The sequence below is a fragment of the Strix uralensis genome, chromosome 2 (genome assembly GCF_047716275.1).
Source record: "Strix uralensis isolate ZFMK-TIS-50842 chromosome 2, bStrUra1, whole genome shotgun sequence".
Lineage (NCBI taxonomy): Eukaryota > Metazoa > Chordata > Aves > Strigiformes > Strigidae > Strix > Strix uralensis.
The window spans coordinates 115453761-115476597 of record NC_133973.1 but is presented as its reverse complement, the minus strand read 5'-3'; the positions used below and the strand labels follow the sequence as shown (position 1 = coordinate 115476597).

Sequence of the window (22837 nt, the reverse complement as noted above, 5' to 3'; positions counted from 1 at the left end):
CCATCTGAAGAACTCCTCTAGAATTGTTTGTATGTGGTAAGAAATATGTGTTTATTGTTTGACATATAAAAATGTTGCATATTCAGTTACATCTTTTGAAGAAAGGTGTTAAAATTATGTTTGATTTCTGTGTGGATAACGCTGTTGTAGTCTTCAGAAATACTTTTGTTGTGAAAGCGACTTAGATATTTTTAGTCAGGGTTAAACCAAATGTATTTGCAAAGACTTTTGCCTGTACTATCTGACTCTTCAGGTGCATAACCTGTATGCCTTGTGGCTGGCAAATTATAGAATGATTTAGTAACTTAAATTCTTGATTTAAAACAAATTTAAGAAAAGTTTCCTCTGAATTTTCTGCAGAAGACTAGAGTTTGCATTTTTCCTGAAGGAAAAGCTTTTCAGAATAGGAGAGAATGAGTGCAAAAGGTAGGATGGGCAGGAGAGAGAAATAGTCTTCTGGAGAATGGTGGAAAATTTTTGGACTACTCAGCCCGTCAAAAGCTGAAGATTACATAGCAGTGGATGGGGGGAGAAGTAGGACAATGTTTCCCAAATGGTCTCATGGGGAGAGAAGAGGTCTGTGGGAGAGGAGAAAGTATCCCTGAATCCTTGCATTACAAATGGTAAAGCCAAAATGAGGTGGAACCAGTTTGGGGAGAGACTGACTTAAAACATAATAGAGAAGTCTGATCACAGATTCCGATCTTAGTTAAGAGGTGCATGCATTTTCTATGAGCTTTCTTTGTTTTCTGTCTGATTTCGATATTAGAAGAGGCTGAATATTTGGGCTCAACTCTTGCCTGTTTTGGGTTAAACTCTATTCAGTGTTCACTTAGTTATGTTTTGGACTTGATAGCATGGAGTTGAGGGACTTTATATTTTTGAAATTGCAGCCTGGCAAAATGGGTTTGTTAATACACAAGGAGTAGTAATTTGGTAAAACTGGCATTTGTGCTGTGAGAGCCTTAGCATGTTCATCATGTTTTCAAGATAGTGATATGAACACATACAGAAATATTCTTCATTATCACTGTCTAAGACTGGGAAATTCAGTGCTACTTCAGTACTGCAAATAAATGCAGTCATTGGCCTCTTCTCTGAACTTTTTCTATCACTGGCATCATAGTAACTTCCCTTTTGAATTATTCAGCTAGTGCATAGGCATCTGCTTGAAGATGAGGTTTAAATCTTGGTTGCCTGTGCGTGATTAACTAAATCAGTTTCTAAATTTAACCAATGTAGTTAAATTGTTTCTTGAACTGTGTGTAGATTAGTCTCTAATGGCTTGGGTTATTTTCCATATGTGCAGCTTGTCTCTGTAGATTATATTAACTATTTTAAAGTGTAGTTAAGAGCAATGTAAGTATTGGTAGGCTTGTTCTATAATTTGATGGGGTGTATGGAAGATTGATGTAACAATAGATAACTTTAAATGACAGTCTTTGAGAATCAGAGTCAACATGTTATTCTAGCAGTCCACAAAACCAGTGTTCTCCAGTGCAGTTGCACAGGTTTTGCTCAGTTTGATGTAATTCTCAAATAGCCTCAGGCTGGGTGCTAACAGCTGAAGTATTGACTCCTGGAGTCTCATCACAGAGGTGGCAATAGCAGTTCTTTCTTTGCTCAGCAGCCAGCTGGTTATGGCCATGGTCAAGAAATCTATTCCTCCTGGATTGTGGGAACCCATCAGCTCAATGTGTTTTAAACTAATAATTGCATTTTCACAGGAGAACATTTTATCACCAGGATAACAGCAGCAGCAGTGCTGGGATGGAGGCAAGTTTATAGTAAGTGGGCTTCAGAATTCTATGTCTTTCTTTATTTCTGTTTTTGAAAGAAAAACAAAACCACCCTGGACATCAACATTCTAGGATTTAATTTTTTTTCCATTATTTTCACTTCAGCATGTTTAGGTTCAAAATCTACTTACTGGTGTTAAGAATGAACATCTACTTACAGGAAACTTTTTTGTTCAAAGCAATTTAATGGCAGATCAATATTGAAAATATTTTGGTCCAATATGCAAAATATGTTTTGAAGCAAAATTCAGGACTAACCACTGTGGAACCAGAGTGGGGAATAGAATAAATTTTTTTTTAAATAGGTGTTGAAATTAATTTCAAACTGCTTTTTAATAAAGTTCACAAGAGACTACAGTGATCATCAGGATCTAGATGGTTGCCATTTCCTCTTTAAATTCAGGAGTAAAATTAAAGCATGTTTCATCAATACACATTCCAGTCATAAACATTTTCCTGTAAATAAAACATTAACTTGTAAAGCTTCTTCATTTTTTATGTGCAGTTTGTCTATTTATAGAATTAAACAGACTGCCCTTAAACTCTGTTCATCTGGTTGCAGCTACAAAGCTTCTTTATGTAGGTGCCTCATCTATGCATTAAAAAGTTTAAAAATAGGTATTAATGGCTGCTTATACTTTTTTAAAAAAAAGCACCGAGAATCTTTGCAGGCAGCTGCCTGATCTGTATCCTGCTATCATTTAGTTAACTAGGTACATTTTTCCCCATGATTTGAGGAGAAGCTGCGTTTAGTCCTGAGGGTTTGTGAAAAGAGTTGATGTGATATGGGGCCTGTCTGAGGAGTTTTCATATTCAAATAAGAACATAGTATTTGAATAAGGTATTTTACCCTGACAGTTGGAGAGGAGTTTGGGTCTTACATGGGGAGTGGATAGGAAAGAGGGAGGGGCAGCTACCAGGTCCCATTCTTTTAGTTAATGGACTCTTTTTCTGAGAGTAAGAAACACTCTTTAGAATCTGTCTATGACTAGTAAAAAGTCCTAATTAAACAAAAAATAGTTAAGAACAAGGTTTTGTACCAAACAGGCCTTGTAGGCAAACATTGGAATGTAAAACTGTGTGTGTGTATGTGTGTGTGTAAGGGTAGTTGGAAGCATTAGTTTATATCTCTCCCCTTAGTTACCAGTGCCTCCAACTCTTGTTGGAGCAGCTGGCATGTTCTATAATAGTAGTAAAACATGACATAGCCAGAAGTGAGGTGTGCAAAGCAGAGTCCAAGCTAGTAAACTCCCTGGTAGAGGGAAGCAACTGTAAGATGTGCAAAGGACACACAGCCTTCCTTCCTGTATTGTCAACTGGAGTAGAGAGTATGCCGAAACTGGTGCTAGAAGTGGAGGAGAAGAGAAATCACTGTCAGTAGGGCTCTTGTAAAGGAGGGAAAGGTTGGACTGTGGCTCTAAAATGTAGGCAGGGCATCTTTATAATCAGTAAAAAACTCAGTATAAAACTGAGCGGCTTCTCTTCAGGTGTTTGGCTACAGAATTTTGATGGATGGGTGTTTGTCTCTGAAATTATCAATGTGATCAGTTCAACATGCAATCTATTGGTATACTATTTCATGACATTATGGTTAAAGTAGTGGGAAGCAAGTAAAGAAATGCTCTGTTCTTAATTCTTGCAATTAATAGAGATTTTTGCCATCCCAAACATACAGAGAATAGGTTCCTTTGATTATTTCTTTTTAATGGTTTGTCCTTGATTCCGTCTTACGTTTTTGGAAGAGAGAAAAGGGACTCCACAATTTACCAGGAACTAAGAACTACTGCTTTTCTTGAGATGTGATGGTACCTTTCATTAGATGGGTGATTTCCTCCTGAGAAGAGGATATCAATTTTTTGTTGAGTTTCCATCCACCCTCCTCTTTCAGAGTACTGTATATTTTTAAAAAAATTATCCTTTAATACTTCATGCTTTTAAAATTAATTTGGACTTAAATATTTATGAATATATGCTGTTTTTTCTTTCTGTAAACAAACCACAGAAATCAACGTATACTGAGTTAGCATTCACCGAAAGCAGCATCTTACAACAAAGATGGAAATGTTGCAGGCATAAACTACTTATGTGGCCAAGAAGGTAAATAGAATTTGTAATGCCTACATGAGATGTCATGTAATACAGTCCTTGGGACATGACAGATGCCTCTGAGCCTGAGGAATAAAAATATAAGAAATGTCTATTCTTCTATTCAGTAAAATTTTTGTTGACTTTCTCAGAGTTGGCTGTGACTCCTACATGATTTTGGGAAATGAGAGCACAGGCTAACAGAAGATTGCAACAGCTCTGAGCTTTCTGGTGTCATAGGTCTGTATTCCTTCCAATATGATGGACTAAGACTAGAGGGCATGACTTACGAGGAGCAGCTGAAGATACTAGGGTTGTTCAGAAGAGGAGAGGAGAAGAGGATACTGAGGAATGACCTCATTGCTGTCTGCAACTTCCTCGTGATGGGGAGTGGAAAGGGAGGTGCTGATCTTTTCTCTCTGATGTTGGGCACAAAGGAATGACTTAAAGCTGCATCAGAGGAAATTCAGATTGCATATTAGGAAAAGATTCTTCATTGAGAGGGTGGTCAAGCACTGGGACAAGCTCCCCAGAGGAGTGGTCATGGCCCCAAGCCAGTCAGGGTTCAAGAAGCATTTAGGCAATGCTCTTCGGTATCTGGTTTAACTTTTCAGTTTCCCTGTGTGGAGTCAGGACTTGGACTTGATGATCCTCATGGGTCCCTTCCAACTCAGGATATTTTTATGATTCTGTGACTAGACTTAAGTCTTCTTTCTATGACAAGATTGATGCCATTTCTTGTAGAAAGCAGTTAGTCCTTGTCAGGTCTAGTTACACATTTTGAGTAGTCACTTGTGCTTAGTTTGCTATGCATCTACGCAACTAAACATTGTAACTGGTCTTTTGAATGTGTCTGTCCTGTTTCAGTATGAAATGGGAAGTGGGCTTGAGTTGCTGTTTGTGTGGGTTTTTTTTCCTGTGTGCTGAAGCAGATGGAGTGTTCTCACTGTCACTTGTGTGGCCTCAGCTATAAGGGCAGTAATTCCATAAACTGCTTTGACTTCTTTCCTCTGGATTAAGTTTCTGTTCGCTTCCAATCTGATTTCAGCCCTGGAAGCAGCTCAGCCAGGAGCAACAGCTATAATAGCAGAAATGTTGAAATGGGGGATGGGGAAAGGAATCCATTTAATTAAATCAACAAGTGGTTGGCTTACAGCTGTCTTAAAAAGCACAACTTGAAGTGGAGTGGATCCTAAGGCAATAACTGGGTTTTGCTTCTGAGAAGGAAATATAGCTCATCTTGTGGTTGAAGCATTTGTTGCTAAGTACTGGTGTGATCCAGGTCCAATTTCTGATCCTCCTACAGGCCTTGTGTGCTGGCTAGCGTCATCAAGTAGCTTTGTGCCTCTCAACTGGATAATTGAGATGCTGCTTCTTGGCTTTCTCAAGTTTGGAGAGTAAATTTAAAGTCTAGGTGTACAGATACTATAGCAACACAGGTGTTATGCAACTTTACTGTAATAGGCTTTCTGATGCTATTTTGCAGTTGCACCTTGCTAGGTTTAGCCAGTCTGTTCCTCCTTCAGTGGGTTTTAGTTGGCTGTATTGCCAGGAATTTGGTATGTGGTTGACTGCCAGCTAGTGGGGAAGATGAGATCCTTCCCCAAGTGTTGGGTGGCTGAGTGCATTATAGGGAAGGAGACACTTGTGCATAGTGTCTTTATTCCCTACTTTCCCATGAAGCCTTCATTTGTAAACATTGGAGGGAGACGTAAGTAAAAAATACTGTCTCAGGTTTCCAGCCTTAAGATGATGGGTTTTTTTTCAACCAGTATTTGCCTATTTTCTTCCACCTTGTCCTTGTAAGATTAAACCAAAATAAAACCATTGTTTTTCAACCTTTATGTAGCGAACTAAAACATGTTGAAACAATAGGCATTTTAGGGTGCTTTATGCTATCTGCTTTGTTTGTATCCAGGAATGTTTATGATGCACATTCCCCTGTTGTGGAGTATATGAACTTTTTTCCTTTCTGATGAGTCTAAAAACAAAAGGTACTCTCCAGGAGCATACCTGATGGTGTTCAGTGTCTAATGGACCATGAGACCAGGTGAGAGCTAGTTTGGAACAAATATCCCTGCTTCCCTACCAAAAAAAAAAAGACCATATAGAAGATGGATGCAGGATCATCAGCACCAGCTATTCTGCTCTATAGGTCTCTCTGCTCCTGTTGTACTACACAACTCGCTACTGTAGTCTTTAACCTTAGCTACTGTTTTCTTAATTCCTTTTGAAGTCTTTGAACATCCCCAGAAGTCCTCAAGTGGAAAACCACTGATGGATGGTGCTGCTCTTTCTTGTGGCCTCCACGTATTTTTGTTCAGTTCTACTTTTATTATACTATGTAATACTATTATACTATTTTTTCCTCCCAACTCACTCACACTTGACATTGACTAAGAGGAGAATTATAGAGATAGCAGTAAATCTGTATGATTCTTCCAAATGTTCAATGTTAGGTTCTGAAATTGCACAGACTCTTAAAAAGCTATGTTTACACTTTCAAGACAGATATACATGTATGTCTTGAAGAAAGACGGAAAAAAGGTTCCACAAGAGATATTTAAATGCACTGATTTGAAATGCTGAAAGAGAGCAGACTTTAAAAATTTAGTATTATCATTGGTAACCTCTGCATCCCCTGCAATCTTAGCTATAATTCAGTGGTTTTAGCTGGGGAAAAAAGTTGCTTAAGCCTCTTTTTAGGAATTGATTATACATGGTAAGAATGCTTTTTTTTTTCCATGGAGCTGGTTTCTGGAGCGCTTCTACCCTGCCAGTTCCATGGAGATCTGTTGATACAATGCCAAATTTCATGGAACACAGCTTTTCAGCCTTCAAGTCTTGAAAAGGGATTTTTAGAGAAGGCTAACTGCTGTATTTGGTCTGAGACTCACTATGGTTTTATAATAGCTTATTTACCTCGTAATGGGAGTTACTGTATGTGTAACAAGGAAGTCTCTTTAATGCTGCAAATAAGGTTTTGTAAGCCAGTATTACTGTATCAAAACATGTTAGTTTTACTAATGCCTGACATTCATTTTAGGCTTTATTTAATAACCCCTCCACAAAAACCCAACAACCCCAAACCAAACAAAAAACAAATGAAAAAACTGAGATAAGGATTATACATTGAATTATTAGGAAGTTAATGGTGGGCAGAACTTTGACATCTGAATTTGGAATGCTAGTAAAAGGCAGGATCTGTCACAAAAGAGCCAGAAACACCAAGGGAAAATAATGTTTTATATTTGTGGAGATGTAGCTGCTTTCAATCTTGATGTGCTTCATATTAATAAAATACTAGATATATCAAGTGTATTCAGATTTATTTTTTACTGCAGTTTTATTTCTTTTGGTATTCTGTTCCTGGGGAAAGCTACAAACGGATATCTGTCTATGTAACTTAATTTTAAAAAAACTTCAGTATCAGTAAGGCCAGGAAAAGGGGTATGATCCATCTTGATTTCTGCTGGACCCTGTTTGTGTCTCAGTTGTAGGGGTATATGGAGCTCCTGTACTTCTGATAACTGGATGTTCCACTGTGCCATCTGTAACTATTACTATTTTATGAACTGGAAAATTATGAATTGCTAATTTCTTGTGCATCAAACATGAATGGTTTCTGTGATTAACTTGAAGATGGTAACCATGTGGAAGAGAGAGGAAGGTTACTTGACAGAGAAATTGCATTATTAGTATTCAAGTTACTGAACACTGGCAGTAGGAAGGATATGAAAAGCATCACCACTCTGGGAAAACCTCTAATCAGAGCTCAGCTCTCCTTAGGCAGCAGAGTGAAATAACCACAACACCCAAAGCTGCAGAATACCTGGCTGCATTAATGCTGGGCCTTAATAAGTCTCCTTATGCTTTGTGGTGTTTTTTTCGGTGGTAGGTGTTTGAGTTTTTTGTGTGTGTTGTTTTTTTTTTTTTCCCCTTGCTGTCTTGAGTGTTGCGCTCTTATCGCTCATAGTGTATTTCTTGATTTATGCACCAGTCCTCAATCACTTTGGCACTTTGTTATACGGTGTAGTATGGTGGCCAGAAGATGAACTTCATGGGAACAGATGGCGTGCTTGGCTCAGGATGAAAATAGTTGGGAATTATGTTGATTCACTTAGACTCAGCTGTTGGATTCAAACACAATATTTTGTCCAGTTTTTCCTTAAAATGCACCCAAAATAAATCTGGTTTTTTTTCCAGTGTAGGCTAGCTGCCACTTCCAGGTTTCTGATACATAGGGAAAGTGAAGTGTTGGTGGTAGCTTCATAATCAGAAGAATCAGGGAAATCCTGAGTTTCCTGCTAAAATTCCATGGCAAGGGTAGGTGGCAGTCTTCACCTTGAGGAATTTTAGGGATGTTTGTTTATTTTTGGATTAACTTAAATCTTCATGGGCTGTCTGCGTGCTGGGAACGTGTGCCAGGAAACTTCTGCCGCTGTCTCCAAGAACCTGTTTTTTCAGTGGACATTGAAGTTGCTTGACTGCAAGGTAATTCAGGGATTGTGATATGCTGTGGTAGCTTGATAAAGCATATTTGCAGTTGTTTCCCAGTGGGAAGGTCTGTCCTGGCTGGTAAGAGCTGGGAGTGGAGGAAGCACATTAGGAGTCGAGGCAGGCAAAGTCTAATGCCAAATTGGCATGGTACAAGGTGTTTTTCCTTTTGTAGTTTGACTATGTTGTTGCTCTTTTCCATTGCAGAGTGTCATATGTATAAAAAAGTCCTATGTCTATATCAAATATGTATGTACACAAACTGTGTACTTATGTATGTATGCATATTTAATTTTCTGAGGTTATTTGGTATGGAAAAGAACTACAAGAAAACTTAACACTTCCCTGTGATATTTTAGATTTTAGATCAACTGCTGTGGTGGGGGAAAAGAGTTTAAGAACACTTTTTTTTTCTGAAAAATGCTATTCAGAAAGCATTTTAATGGTAAATTAGTTAAGGGAAATAAGGAACACTGTGTATTGCCATAAAACTTGATATTATTGGAATGAAGTGGATACTTCATCCCTTTTTTACTTTTACCTCCAATTTAGGGTTAATTGGAGTTCTGAGAAACAAATTACTGAATTTGTTTCTAGTTTAGCTTGAGGTCATTTGAGGATCTGAATGGCATGTTCTCACTGCAGGTGGGCTCCTGAGGCCTTACCTGGTGACCTTTGTCACATGGGCTGTGACCCAGACAGTTATTTTGAGCAGTTTGAATCCAGTAAGGCTTTGGTAAATGGGATCAATGTAAGTCAGCAAGGCCTAGGTGCAACTTATGTTTTCTTTTCATAATCAAGGCATTTGCTGCTGATAACACTTATTGTTTGTGAAGAAGGAAGACTGGGACAAATGTGCTCAGAATGGTCTCCAGGAGCTATTTGTGCATTACTGTAGTCCATGTGTTAAGAAAGGCTAGTTTATAGTTGCAGACTTTCAGTATTCTGTTACAAGTTGTTCCAGCATCAAATTGTCTGAAGTAGTGTAAAATATCATACGGTAATGATTCTTGTATTATAGAATTACTCCATTTCTCTAATGTAGATAAAATGTGACTTTCCATAACTCTAAGCTATTAGAAGAATGTGTATTAGATATCCAAAGCAGATTTACAGTAAGCACTCTTAAGATGTATAAAGCCATCATTTAAGAGACCATATTGAAAGAATCACACTTAAAATGGTCTCTCAGTAGTTTGTAGTAAATTGGGTAATGAAAAGCTACTCTGTGCCCTCTTGTAATAATCAGGTTGACGAAGAGGGAGTTTGTGTTGATGCTTTTTGGACTGTAGTCCTATCAGATCCTTGAATAGGTGGGTGGTGAACAAAAAAGAAACTTCCTTTAGGTGGGAAATGTCCTGGTATAGTTGGTTGTTAGATAAGTGATAGTATTGTTAAACAGCAGTTCTCTTGGGTTTGTTGTTTTTTAATTTTATTGCCACTGGTAGAAAAATTAAGCGGTACTAAATAGGTGGGAATCAGTGGTGTTGCACAGCAAGGTGTTTAAACCATGATTTACTTTAAGGCTAGATACATCTTAGCTATTTTATGGGAATACTTCTGCTGGTGATTGGAAGAGTGGCATATAGACATTTTTGTAGTTATCTGGGCTGCTGAATTTGGCTATGGAGGGAGAGCTGTGTGGCTCTTCCTACGGAACCAACTCTGTGCTCAAATCTGGGTCCAAGCCTGATAAATTCTGGAAACATTTTGATCTGCTAGTGGTGGGCTGTTCCTGATGTAATTATCTTGATGTTACAACTAGCTCTCTGCTGCTTTGTGATTTTGCTCCTTTTGACCTCATCCAGTTTATACTCACTTAATGTTACCCTTTAGGTCCTAAGTGTTAAAACAAAATTAGATTTTACAGGATGACGCTCTTCCAATCAGTGTTTCAGTACTTCTGAATTTTCATATGTGTAATCATTGGCTATTCAAAGTAGAAAGAGCTGAATAATTCAGCAGCCATATGGTTCACACATGTCAGGATCATACAAAAGAGGGGGGGGTGGAAATGATCAATCTAAGTCTCTTTTCCTGTGCTATAGGACAAAGTGCTACTTCCTCCTCTTTCTTAACTCCTCGCCGAGTTTATTCTTGTTCTGGCTGAGTGCTTCTTTTCAAGAGATGGTATTTTTAAAGGGTAAATGTTATTTGAGATGTAAACTGTATACTGTAGTAAGATATTTATCTTTTTATTTCTTTCTTTCAACTCTGCTTAAAAAAGTTACCACTATTTTTGTATATGCACAAGGAAAATATTTTTGAGTTGCTGTGCAAAACTGTTCAAATAGAATATAAACAAGCTCCAACAAATGCATAGTGTGCATCTTTTCAGTAAAGACAAACAAATAAAACTAAAGGGAAATAAATGGTGACTCAGTTCAGTCCTGTTTGCTTGAATAGGAGAAGGGATGATAATAAACTTCTGGAGTATAATACAGATTTCAAGAAAGGTCATATGAAAGAAAAAACATTTTCAGTGCAGCAGAAGTACTTCCTTACTGAAACAAGGCCATTCTTAAGGTTGCAAAAACTAAACAAATGTTCTTGTGTGACTTGAAAAGGCATTTTTCCTTTCTCGTGTACATGCATAACATTTACACTATATCTGGTGTTAGCCTAGTAGTATTAGGCTGAAATAGTAAAATTGATGGTGGCAGTAAGGTTTATGGTTTTTCTAAATGTATAAATGCAGTGGAGCAGATGTTCAGAACAGTATGGAATATTTCTTCTTCCCCATCCCACCATCCCTTTCACACCGAGCCATCTGGAGGGGACTGTGAGCAGGATGAGCAGCCATCACACTAAGAACAAGATTAATGTGTCGGCATCTTTTGTTGATACTTTAAAGTGGTCATTGTTCGTTCAGTGGAAAGCAACAATGTGAGTTGTTGTCATTGCATGCGTGGTCACATTTTCCATGTGGATATGGAAAGAAGACAAGAGAAAATGTGATTTATATAGAACAATTAATAAATGTAATAGTGGTCAGTCTGGACTTGGACCCACACAGGCACAAATCAACTTTTTTTTCCCCATTCAGCATGCTATAGCGATGTGACTAGCCACCTTTTACCCTTAAGCATGGTGTCAGGTAATACCATTCTGTTAAACCAGATTTAAATTTACTTGTTTGAGTAAAAGCTTCTGTACACATTTTTCCAGAGGTTTTTCAGTCCAAACTCTTCATATACTACTTTTTTTTTTACCTTCTTTTTTTTTTTTTACAGCATCAAGTGCACCATATGTGGATGTCTTCCAGTTTAATCAGTTGGATTTCTTCTACCCTTTAGCCTTATTTCTTTTGAGAGAAAGCATGTTTTGGCTTAATGAACAAAATTTTGGTTAGAGAAAGTACAGCTTATGATCTAGAAATGAGAGACTCGAGTTGTGTGTGAAGGTGTCCTGGATCATCTGTATTCTGATACAGGATGAGTAGAAAAGAGTGGGTGGATCCGATGCTGGCAGAGTGAGTGGATTCAGTACAGCAAGCTTTTGTATTGTGCAATCTGGGAACCTATATTAGATTTCAGGTAAGCAAATCTGTTCTTAAATAGATATTTTAGTAACATTAAGTGTACTAAGGAAGATTAAAATGTGTTAATGAAGGAGAAATCGTATTTAAAAGCTTAACAAATAGCTTTAATGGGACTACAGTGGTTTTCTTCCACTGCTTTGTGTTTCTTTCAATGAAGAGAATTTTAAGGAATGGGAATCTGACATTAGATTCAAGAAGGCTACTTGAGAATGAGATGCCTGAAGCCTGAAACTGTGCGGTAAGCTGTGAGAAGGTGAATCAGAAGAAGGTAACACAACCAAAGATCTTAGCTTTCAGGGGAAAGAGGTGTGAGAAAAAGCAGAAATTAAAACTAGCTGAGGTATGTATAGTCACAGATGTTCTGGGGAAACTTTCTCCCATGAAGAAATGGAGTGATGAAATTAAATATTAGTGTTTAAAAAAAAGTATTTCAACATGAAAAATACAGTGAGTATATATTTTTCCTGTATTTCTATAAAAATCATAAGGCATCTCTAGAAAGTATAAAGATTTAAGTGACAGAGGTAAAAAATAAATCCGAACTAACTTACTGGTAAAGTTTCTTGCATGTTGGGCAGTGTGATAAAATGCTGTGAATATAAATTGCAAAATCCATTAATTTGGATGATGGGAAAACTTAATGCAGGAAAAAAAAAGATATTCCATAGATATGTTTTCTACTCCATAGAATGGAATATCTATTATATAGATATGTTTTAGAACTATAGTTCTAGTTCCAGAAATGGAGCTAGAACGGTGCAGTAACCTCATTAGCAGAGAGCAAGAAGTACCTTTATTTCTTCCTTTAACAGTGGTGAAGCCATTTAATTGGATGACATGTATATGATCCTTTGTTTTGGAGCAGAAGATGAAACTTTATCATAGTCTGTCTGTACTTCATAATAAGACTTTTATTTTGCTAGAAACTGCTGGGGAAAAATATTGTGATGGGAAAAAGTGTTGGGATTGTAGTTTTGGAATATTTAATTTCTGTTGGGAAGAAAAAAATTTAAAGCAATAACTTTAAAGTGGTCCCTCAATCTTATTCATAGAGGCATGCTTATTAGGCAGTGAACTGTAGACACAAGTACTTAAGGAGAAGTTGATGAGACCTTTGACACTATTACAGCATGGCAGATGGACAAATACGTTCTTGAACCACAGTCAACAGGTAACGTGAAGATGGGGTTGTAGAACAAAGGGGAAAAAAAAGCCAGCCAGCAAGATTTACAGAAAATAAGGATTTCTGACTTGTCTTCATAGTTGTTGATAGTACTTGAAAACCTCTTTTATGTTACAGTCTACACTTTCATAGAAAAAATAGCTACTTAATTTCAGGTTAAATAATTTTCAGGACTTTTTTTTCTGCATTAGTGAATATTATCTTGCATATGCTTGTTTAGAGTTAGCGTTAGCATGAAATTTTGAGACCTAAATTTAAGATAATTGTAAATGTTCAGTGCTGTGGAGATCCATTTACTTTTTTTCTCTCCCAACTTTTTAGAGGAAATTTCTGAATTAATATGTTTACCTTTTAATGGTTCTATAAACTTTTTGTGTTGCAGGCCCACAGTGTTAGCAGAGGTAACTACCAACTCAAAATTTTTGTTCTGCTTCTTAGAGGGCTTTTGGAGTTGTGGAGGGTTGGCTAGGGAAATGTAGGTCCATAAAATATATTTAGGTTGTAAATAAACAAAGCCAAACACCATTGCCCCCCCTGTTGTCCTTTCTCTTGTCATTGCTTTAATGTCTTGATTTCCTTCATAATATCACTGGACCATAAAATTTGGCCTGAAGAGCTCAGCACAGACAAAACCCCAGCCAAATAAAAAAAAGAAAACAACCCTCCAAGTTGATGAGCCTTCAGAAATAGCTCATTGCAACAGACATTAAAATAAGAGCTGTACTAAAGAAACAAAATTGCTCTAGGGATTTCTGTGCCCATTTCATCGTTGCTATTACTTAGGTTGGTATAATATGAGAAGATCAGAAGTGGTGGTCTGATGCTAAGAAGAAAAACCTTATTTTCATTCCAGCCTTGGCTGTCATGCCTTTCATGTAGATCTGATAATCAGGAGAAAAATCTGTGGAAATGATGTTGATAGAGTTGGCTATATATAAAACTTTAGCTATTTTTTCAAGGTGAACATTTTCTAGCCATTTCACTTTACATGTATTGTCTTGTTGAATTATGTGGTTTGCTGCAGATAAGAAAAAAGATGTTCTTGATTTTTAGTTATCCTTAAGGAACAGAATTTTGTTAGACTTTGTGCATACTTCTAACAAATGTCTGCCCTTGCTCCAGCAAACTCAGTATCAAACTAGAGTTGCATTAAAAAATAGGGGAAGCATAAAAAACTGTATGAAAACTAATAAATACATTGTTTGTCCCTTAGACTGGGAGAGCTCTAATAGAAGTACTTGAAGTGTAATTATGATGTTTAGTGAAACTTTTTCTTTTGATATTTGTTCCATAGTAATGTGGCTGAGAGGAATTACATACTCGATAAAACTAAAATAACCAGAAGATGCTATTAAAAATTAGTCTTATCTAGATCCTTTTTGGTAAATATAAAATAATTCAGGGGCATTGGAGCAGTGTTGCACAGTAACTGATGGCTAAATATTTTATATTCTTTTGCAGTATACAAAATGTTGATTCAAACTCTGGTTAGAATGAAGCCAGTTTAAAAAAAACCCCCGAACTTAAAGTACAGATGAATGACATTAGACAAATCATCAACTTAAAATAATGATTTCCAGATAATATGCTAGTTCCAGTTTATTTGTTTTTAACTTGTCATTACTGATAAAGAAGTAAAATGATGTCCACAGATGATAAGTAGGAAAGGTTCACAAACATCGGGTTCCCAGTCGTTTAGGATGGGGAAAACAAAGCGATGTGCATTAAAGGCATGTGCATTCTTTTCCTTCTCTTGAGATAAGAGGGATAGCAGTGTCTGCTATCCATGTAGCCCTTTCTTTGTGTCTTGTGTGAAGGATGAGGGGCCTTTAGAGAACAGGGAGATCTGTGATAATAATGACTGGAAAAAAAAAATGGGGAGGGAGAGCATCTCCAGAACTAGTGTTTGGGGTCTTTTATCTTCCTGCTTTCCCTTCTCTTTCTGTTTAGCACATACATAAATTTTGAAGGTGGGGCAATTGCAGACTGTCTAGAATTATGAACTTAAATGGAGAAATGGGCAATATTACCAAATGGAGTGCCATTCAGAGATGGAAATTAGCGTGTTGAATTGAGTGTTAGGACATTTGAAATGCTGGAAGCATAGAAACGGTGTGATTAGGACTTGGTTACAGAGCTAGAGGTGAGGAAACCAACAGTATTTCTCTGATTTTGAGGAGGTGAAATTCAGTTCTAGATTCAGACACCTAAATTTAGGTGGGTGCATAGCAGAGATTACATGTGAGGTATTTGAACTCACTGTATCATTCTTGTATCTATCAATAGATGTAGTGATTTAGTTGCTCTTCAGGCTGCTTCTGAGCTCTCAAGAGGGATATGGACACTGAGTTCATCTATATGTAGTCATACAAATTTAGGTGCTTAATTTTGAATGGAATCCCATCTGGCACATCACTTAGGACAAGCTGCATATTAAATCCATCTCTTGTCTTTCTCCACAGAAGGAGAATGATGATATTTTTTTTCTTTTACAGAGGTCTGTGAGATTCATCAGTGAAAAGCTCTAAACCTTCTTGAAAATAATAGAATATATTAATGGAGAATTTAGGGTGGATGTATGGAAAGCTCTTTTTCATGGTAAAAATGTTCAGCTTTGCTATATTTTACTAGAGAGTATAAGAAGAAACCCCTTAAGAGTTTAAAAAAGGGATTGAACAATGCCTTTGAGAAAATGTAATAAGGAAACATTCACAAGTAGAGGGGCTGTATAAAGAATTGGCGTTCGTTTTGTGGTATTGGTGAATATATAAAGAACTTACAATATTAAAGAACCATGAAATTCAGCTACATATTTTTAGCACTAGTGTAAATTACAGTGCCTTTTTGGGGATGTGAAAGGGCAAAAGGCAGGTTTGGGGAACAGCTGGTGCTTTGAGTTTTTGCCAGTTGCTCAAATACTTGAAAACCCAGCTTGTCTCTTATAATAGCTGCTCTGCTGTTTGGAAAGATTGTAGATTGTGTTTGTCGTCTTTCATGTTTGTTACTGAACATCTGCTTTCTACTTCATTTTTTTAAAAAAACCTGACTTGTCAATGCAATGTCAAACTTCCTATGTGCAGTTTAACAGCTGTTGTTCAGAGGAGAGTGGTCCAAACTAACCTGGAGCAATACTCCTGCAACTGCAGGGGAAGTGTGGAAGGAAAAGCAATGCTTCAATTCATCTTTTTCTGTACCCTGCTTGCCTCTACAGCAATAACTACTGGGATAAGTGCCTTCTAATTTTAAAACAAAAAGCAGTTATGCAAGTTATTCTGAGGGGGGGGGAAAGAAGAAAAAGGGAGGTGAGAATACTGAGGGAGCATGTCTAATGTCAATTTTTAATGGGCTGATCTAAGCTAATTCAAGCTTCTGATGTCCCGTCCTTTCAGAATGTGCATGGAAATTGAGTTAGGTTAGCTGTGCAGTTGCTGATGCCTGTAGGGTTTGACGAGCAGTGTCCATTTGAGCTCTAGTCAGAGTTTAATCCAGCCAGATGTTGTCCCCAATCCATGTCCAATGAGGCATGCATGGATTTAGTGAGGTGTTAAATGACGTTTTGCCCTCTTAGTTTTCTTCTTTCGCCTTTGACTCCTGCTCCTGTTCTTCTGGTCTGATGCTAATATCTCATACATTTCTAGTGCAGCCAGTTACATAGATGCAGTATAGCATCATTTTAGATCCTTCATGTCTTGGGCCAGATGCAGCTGGTGTTTTAAAGCCAGCTGTGTCTGGCATCGGTGGCTCTGTGCAGGGAGTGGGGTTGGACCTTTTGTCCTAGCTCTAAGTCTGTGGCTCTATTGTGTACTTAGCTGGGGTAAAATGTGAGAAAACGATCAACTGTGATTGGTCCTAATCTTCTGAACTGATACAACTTTTGAAAATAATAAATTATTTACCTTTATGTTTTCAATTTATTTGGGGATGGAAGGGAAGAGAAGTTATTTAACCTCTGTGTTGTAAACTTGAGTATGATTTACCAAATGCTGATGTCTGTAATACAGTGACAGAATATCATGATGAATATCTTCTCTAGTAATAAACTGGGGTGGAAGTGTGGCTTGAATCAGGCGGAAGATGGAAGTAGAAGGCAGTGGAACTGCCACTGCTAGCTTTTTTCTTTTTTTGCACCTGGTAACATACTACCCCCCAGCCTGGTTGAGCCTCATGAAGCCTCTGAATTACAGGGGCTTCAATTTTGTCTTGATTTCTTGTTTAACCTTCCGTTACATATTTTGAAATATTTTGAAATTAGATAATTTTGAAAAAATTTTAGTCTCACTTCTCATGAATATTCTTTAAGAAAGGTTAAGTTTGTCTAGCTGTTGAGTTGTGTGTGGTGAAGAAAAGGGTGGTAGTGCTTTAGTGGCAAGGACACATAGTAATAAGAGCTTTTTTACTTACTAATGGATTAGAAGTTGAATAGGTCTGTAAGTGATTCAGATAGTTGAAGGGTTTAAATTAGATGAAACTTATAATTGCAATTGCAGGCCTTTTTTTTTTTTTCCTTTGATCAGGAGCAGTTAATGCATTGCTTAATCTGTTGCATGTATTTACTCATCAGTGTTCAGTTTACCTTTTGGAATTAAACTTCACACTGAAATGAGGTGGATACATAATAATTTAAATCATGCATTCAAAAATGAATGTTTTCTTCCCCACCCTCAGCACCGCTGTGTGTTTTAGTCTGCTCTTTAAAGAAATGGAATGTCTTGTGTTGGTCTGTCTCTCCCCTGCTAGCTCTTGAACGCATTGGAACGTTTCATGAAGAATTGATGCAAAAATGAAAAACTCAAACTGCAGTTGTGTGTTTTCTTCAAATTAGCTTTTATAGGTGAGGAAGGACATGATGTGGAGAAGGGACTTAATTTAGTTCTTCTAGTGAAAGGCATTTTGATTATGCTAAGCATGGTGGGTGTTTCAAGAGGTAGCAGACAATTAGCTGGGCTGTGTGCAGCCAGCTCTCAACTGGCCCCAGTGTGTTGCTTGGGGTGGTGGGAAAAAGTCAGGTAAACTGCAAAAGGTCAGGGCATGGCTATCTCTGAGAATGCTAGACAGAAAGCCACGGGAAACCGGGCTTTATTTTGCTGGTCTTCTGGTCTTTTTATATAAGAATTTAAGTAAGCTAGGTTAAAAAAAAAAAATGAAAATGAGTTATGAGCATTTGTAGCAAAACATATCCACAGTAATTCTCTTAAAAAAAGCAAACAAAATCCCCCACAAATCCTAAACCCAGTAAAATGGTTGCCTTGTTCACCAGAGGGTTTTACTGATGAAATGCATGTAAAAATTAGTTCCAAGGAAGGACAATTTTATGAGTTGTCTAATCACTCACCAATATTTCAGAATTATGTTGTCATAGTTGTAGGGAGTCTTTATACCTTTAGTTTGTACAACAGTGTTTTTAATGTTACAGAGAAAACCAAACATTGTAGCTTGTGTGTTGGAGTAATGCTGAGATTTGTACTTGGCTGCTTTAGTACTGCTTTATGCTCCTATTAATTTACTTCTTACTAATTCTGTTTATGAACATTTTCCTACACAGCGAAACAATTCCTCATAATGACTTTTATTTCACAGTTGCAGTGCACTAGCCTGTTTGCAGTGTGATGTTGCTCAATGCTGCTCTTCAATAATTGTGCATTTCCAATTTTTACCTATTTTTGATCAAGTTCAGAAAACTGAGTGCATTGGATATTACGTAAGATTTTTTTGTCTAATATCAAATAAAAGTTGTTCCTCCCTTACCTCTGTATTGTTTAAAATTTAGGAAACTAGCTGCCCTTAAATTCTGACATTTGAATAAACTGTTTCATAGTAAGAAAGATGTAAAATACAATTCAAGACTGGTGCTTACAAGTTGTGAGCCTGTTCCTTCCTGGTCTGTTCTGAAATAATCTTAGTTAAATAATTTGCTTTTTGTTAATTACTTAAGCTGTTAATTTTTTAGAAATGTTCTTGAGAAGGAAGTGTTATAAACCTTCAGGGGGCAAAGTCATTACAAAAATTACTATGCAACATTTCAAAAGCAAAAAGGTATTTTTAATTTACTAATGTGATTTTCATTAAAGAAGTTGAAAGGTTACTTCAATTGCTTTAGTGCAATAAAAAAGAAATTTTCAGTTAAGTCTTTTCCAAATAAACTTATGTCCTTGGTAACACTAACTTCTAATTCCAGAAAATTTTGAGGCCACATGATCTTTAAAAAGAGTGTTATTCATAAGTAGTGCATGGACATTGAATTGTCAGTGTTAAAAAAAGCTAATCAAATTGACTCATAATTGTGTTAATACCATTTTAAAGAAAACTGCTTAAGAACTTTTTATATTATATGCTCTTGTTTCCCTTCTGGGGGAATTCTGTCTTACTTGAGTGTACCAGCTTTCAAAGCTGCTCTCTGCAGGATTATGTTTTCTATGCCCCTGTGCCCTTTTGTGTGATGCTTTGAGATCTCTCTTTGTATTTTTTCCCATCCTAGTTTCTTTTATTTTTCCAGAAAAAACAGTTCTGATAACCTTTGTTTTCTCAGATAAATGTCTTCACACATCTAGCATGTTCCTGAAATCTGTTCAATATGTGCTTTTACCTCATTCATATTGTCATTCAGCACCACCTGTGAAAAACCATCTTCCTCACATTGCAGCTTCTTCCTTATTCTCACCCAGCCTATTTCTGTGAAGCCCTTGCCCTTATCTGTCAGATGAGTTTATCATTTTGGCTGAAAACTGTCAGAGCGAGGGTAGGCCAGTGTCTGAGGCTATAATGCACGGACAGTCCGTTGGTGGCCCGCTTGCCAAGGCAGCAAGCCAGCTTGCTCCAGACAGTAATCTTTCCTACCACTCCTGTGGGGACTGCCAGCTTTCTATAAATGCAAATGTGCACTAAAGTCCAGTGATTCTGGTGCTGTAGCACAAGTCTGTGTATACAGTAAATCTTACACCAAATCCAAGACAAAAAGTGTAGGTTATCTACATGGACCGTATCCTCTGTGCTTATCTGCAGCGCTCTTGTCATGTTCTGGCTTGAGTGCATGACTCCAGTGCCTCAGTGGAAATCGTATAGTATCTTATGGCAGGAAGAATAAGTGCTTTAAAAAAAGAAAGGTGAAGTATATTTTGTAGAAAAAACTGAATGTACGCTACACAGATTCATAGGTCTGAATTTCGTTTCTGTATGTATTTTTCTGTGAATTGCAGGTTGTGAGCCATGCCTTTGGTGAAAAGGAACATCGAACCACGGCATCTCTGCCGAGGAGCTCTGCCAGAAGGAATTACTAGTGAACTGGAATGTGTAACGAATAGTACCCTTGCTGCTATCATACGCCAGCTAAGCAGCTTAAGTAAGTATCTGTAACTTCCTGCAAGTATTTAATTCCTGACGAAAACCTGAATAAATTAAAAGCTCTAAGATGGCTTGTTTTCAACAGCAAAATTATGATACAGGACATTGTCACTTATGTAATATAATAATATAATGCTACTTCATAGTTTTTATGCTCTTCTGTGTTTTGCACTTTACACAAGAAGAGCCTCTCTAAGATTTAGAAGTGTAAAAAACAAAAAACCAAACCAACCCAAAGACAAAAAGCAAGCCCAAAAAAACCCAACCAACCAAAAAACTATGGCATAGAAAACCGGGAGTTTTTCTAAGCTGAGAGAAATTGATGCAGGAAACAAGACTAGCACTTGAGTTATTCTTAGCTTTCAGTTGTACAAGATGAAGCCAGCAAACTCTTCTGCCTCTTGGCATCAAATGACACATTTGACTGAAATTTCAGTTTATCGTAACATGCTAATACTTCTTAAGCCTTTTCTTTACATATGTGTGATTAATTCATAGGAATGAAATTATGCACATACATCAAAAGAATGGCGTTCAGTGAACAAACCTGTGCTACTGTTGAGGCAAGCTAGCATCAGCTCCATACAGAGTAGCCTACACAGTACACCTGTCAGTTGACACCACAACTAGCAATTCTAGAAGTGTGCCTGGAGTGCTTGCAGGAAGAATAATATTTCTTAATGAATGAGAAGAGATTTCTTCAGAGTGTTTAACAATCAGCAGCTGTTGTTTGTGCACATAACTCTGGTCCTAGAAAAGAAATTATTGCTTCGAAAAGAAATTATTGCTTCATCAGTTTCTTCACTTTGTAAATGGAAATGGTTTTTAGGAATGTAAGAAAGTCTGTATGGAGTTTAGACTACGGGTCCCACTAAGTCTGGTGGTCAGTTTGTGATGATAGGAAATAGCCTATGCTTAGGGAAAGAGTACAAGAAACAGAGCATGTTTCCCTTTCCAGTAGTCAGTGATTTAGGGATTTTCTGATCTAGGGGTCCATCTGAATCATCCTATGTTACAAACATTTGCAAACCAATCATCTGTGGAATTGCTTAGATGTGTTCAGATAGGGATGGCACATTTTTCTTGCCCAATAACCTGTGGCAGAATGTACCACAATAGAAGTTGATCTGTTTCTTCCTTTTGATACCTTCTGGTTCTTGAGTTATAAAAAAATAATGAAAGGTGATTTCATCTCATGTGTTTCTGTAATCATCTGTGGTTTTTATTAGGTCTTTATTGTGTTCTACTGGTGATATCTTTTCCAGGTTGGAGTGTCCTGATCTGTTAGTGCTCTTTTTGGGTAGAAACCATTTTGTATTTCTGCTCATTGTTATTTCTGCTTTGGATATGTAAGTTAGAGTATGTTGGTTTTTTTAAAGGTGGAGTGTTGAGGACTTCAGATCATAATCAAAACAGACTTCTGTTTTATCATTAGTTCCCTAAGAATTTATAATGTTTTGGTTGCTGTTAAACATTGGGTTGATATTTTCAGTGAAGTTTCCATGTGATTATCTGATCTTTCTTGAGCAGTAGCTGCTGATTTAGTGTCTAATGTTGTTTATAGTTAATTTGTGTTTGTATTGTATTGACATCCTTAAGCTTCAGAAAACTGAGAAGAATGGCTAATGTCCTAGTTACGTTCAAGGATATCTGATAAGACCTCATTTTGGTATGGTACAATGATTGCCAAAGTATGGATAGTACACTTTTCACTTGTCTGACTTGCTAGGAATGTTTAGCTTTCATTTTTCCAGACTTGGTCTTGGGGCTAATCTGTCTGTTAAACTGCATATTCAGATCCTCTTATGATTGTTGCTGAGGAACTGGCTATTTACACAATCCATATCCTGCAGTTTTCCCTTCGCAGCTTTCTGAGGTCATCAGAAGTCTCAGTAGACAGCCCTAAAGTACTTTATTAGTGTCATGTTAAAGATCTATGCAAATAAATGATGTGTCCTTTGTTTTAACAGATGAATACACGGTATTTAATGAGTGAAGCCTACCACCAGGCTCATCGACAGTCTAAAATCTGTCATGTTTGCAGAGGGTTTTTTTCAGCAGACAGTGTTTGTTTTGCCTGTGTTTCAAGCCAACTGGGAGCAAGGAAATGATCATAGAAAAATGCTGTGCTGGAGCTAATGCAGTATGTCCTGCTGACAGCATCAGAGCTTGTTGGTGTTCACACAGCTTGAAGCACAGAGAGAGAGCAAGTACAGGTCTGTCTTGCAGTCACACTGTTTTTCAATGTTGCACTGAGTTTGGTGTGAATTTTAGAAACCGGGAGATCTGTGCTGTTGCGTACAAATTTGGCTTGCTTCTGCCTCTGCTCTTTTCAGGAGACACGAACAAGTTCTTGTCCAAGAGGAATGTGCTCTTAGTGGAGCTTTTTTCTAT

At 37.3% G+C, this 22837-nt stretch overlaps 1 protein-coding gene across 7 annotated transcripts in view; it reads left to right on the top strand.

The window, feature by feature from the left end:
* The window catches only part of WASF3 (WASP family member 3), a 74155-nt gene that overhangs the window by 26473 nt on the left and 24845 nt on the right, over nucleotides 1–22837 (top strand). For 4 of the 7 annotated variants that reach the window (XM_074859934.1, XM_074859937.1, XM_074859931.1 and 1 more), the window contains one exon: nucleotides 20299–20441. In XM_074859934.1, the coding sequence (XP_074716035.1) occupies nucleotides 20309–20441 (133 nt within the window). In that variant the 5' untranslated portion in view covers nucleotides 20299–20308. Of the gene's footprint in view, nucleotides 1–1727; nucleotides 1788–5912; nucleotides 5935–18692; nucleotides 18804–20298; nucleotides 20442–22837 lie in introns of those variants that run through there. The other 3 variants (XM_074859932.1, XM_074859936.1, XM_074859935.1) reach the window with 3 other exon arrangements.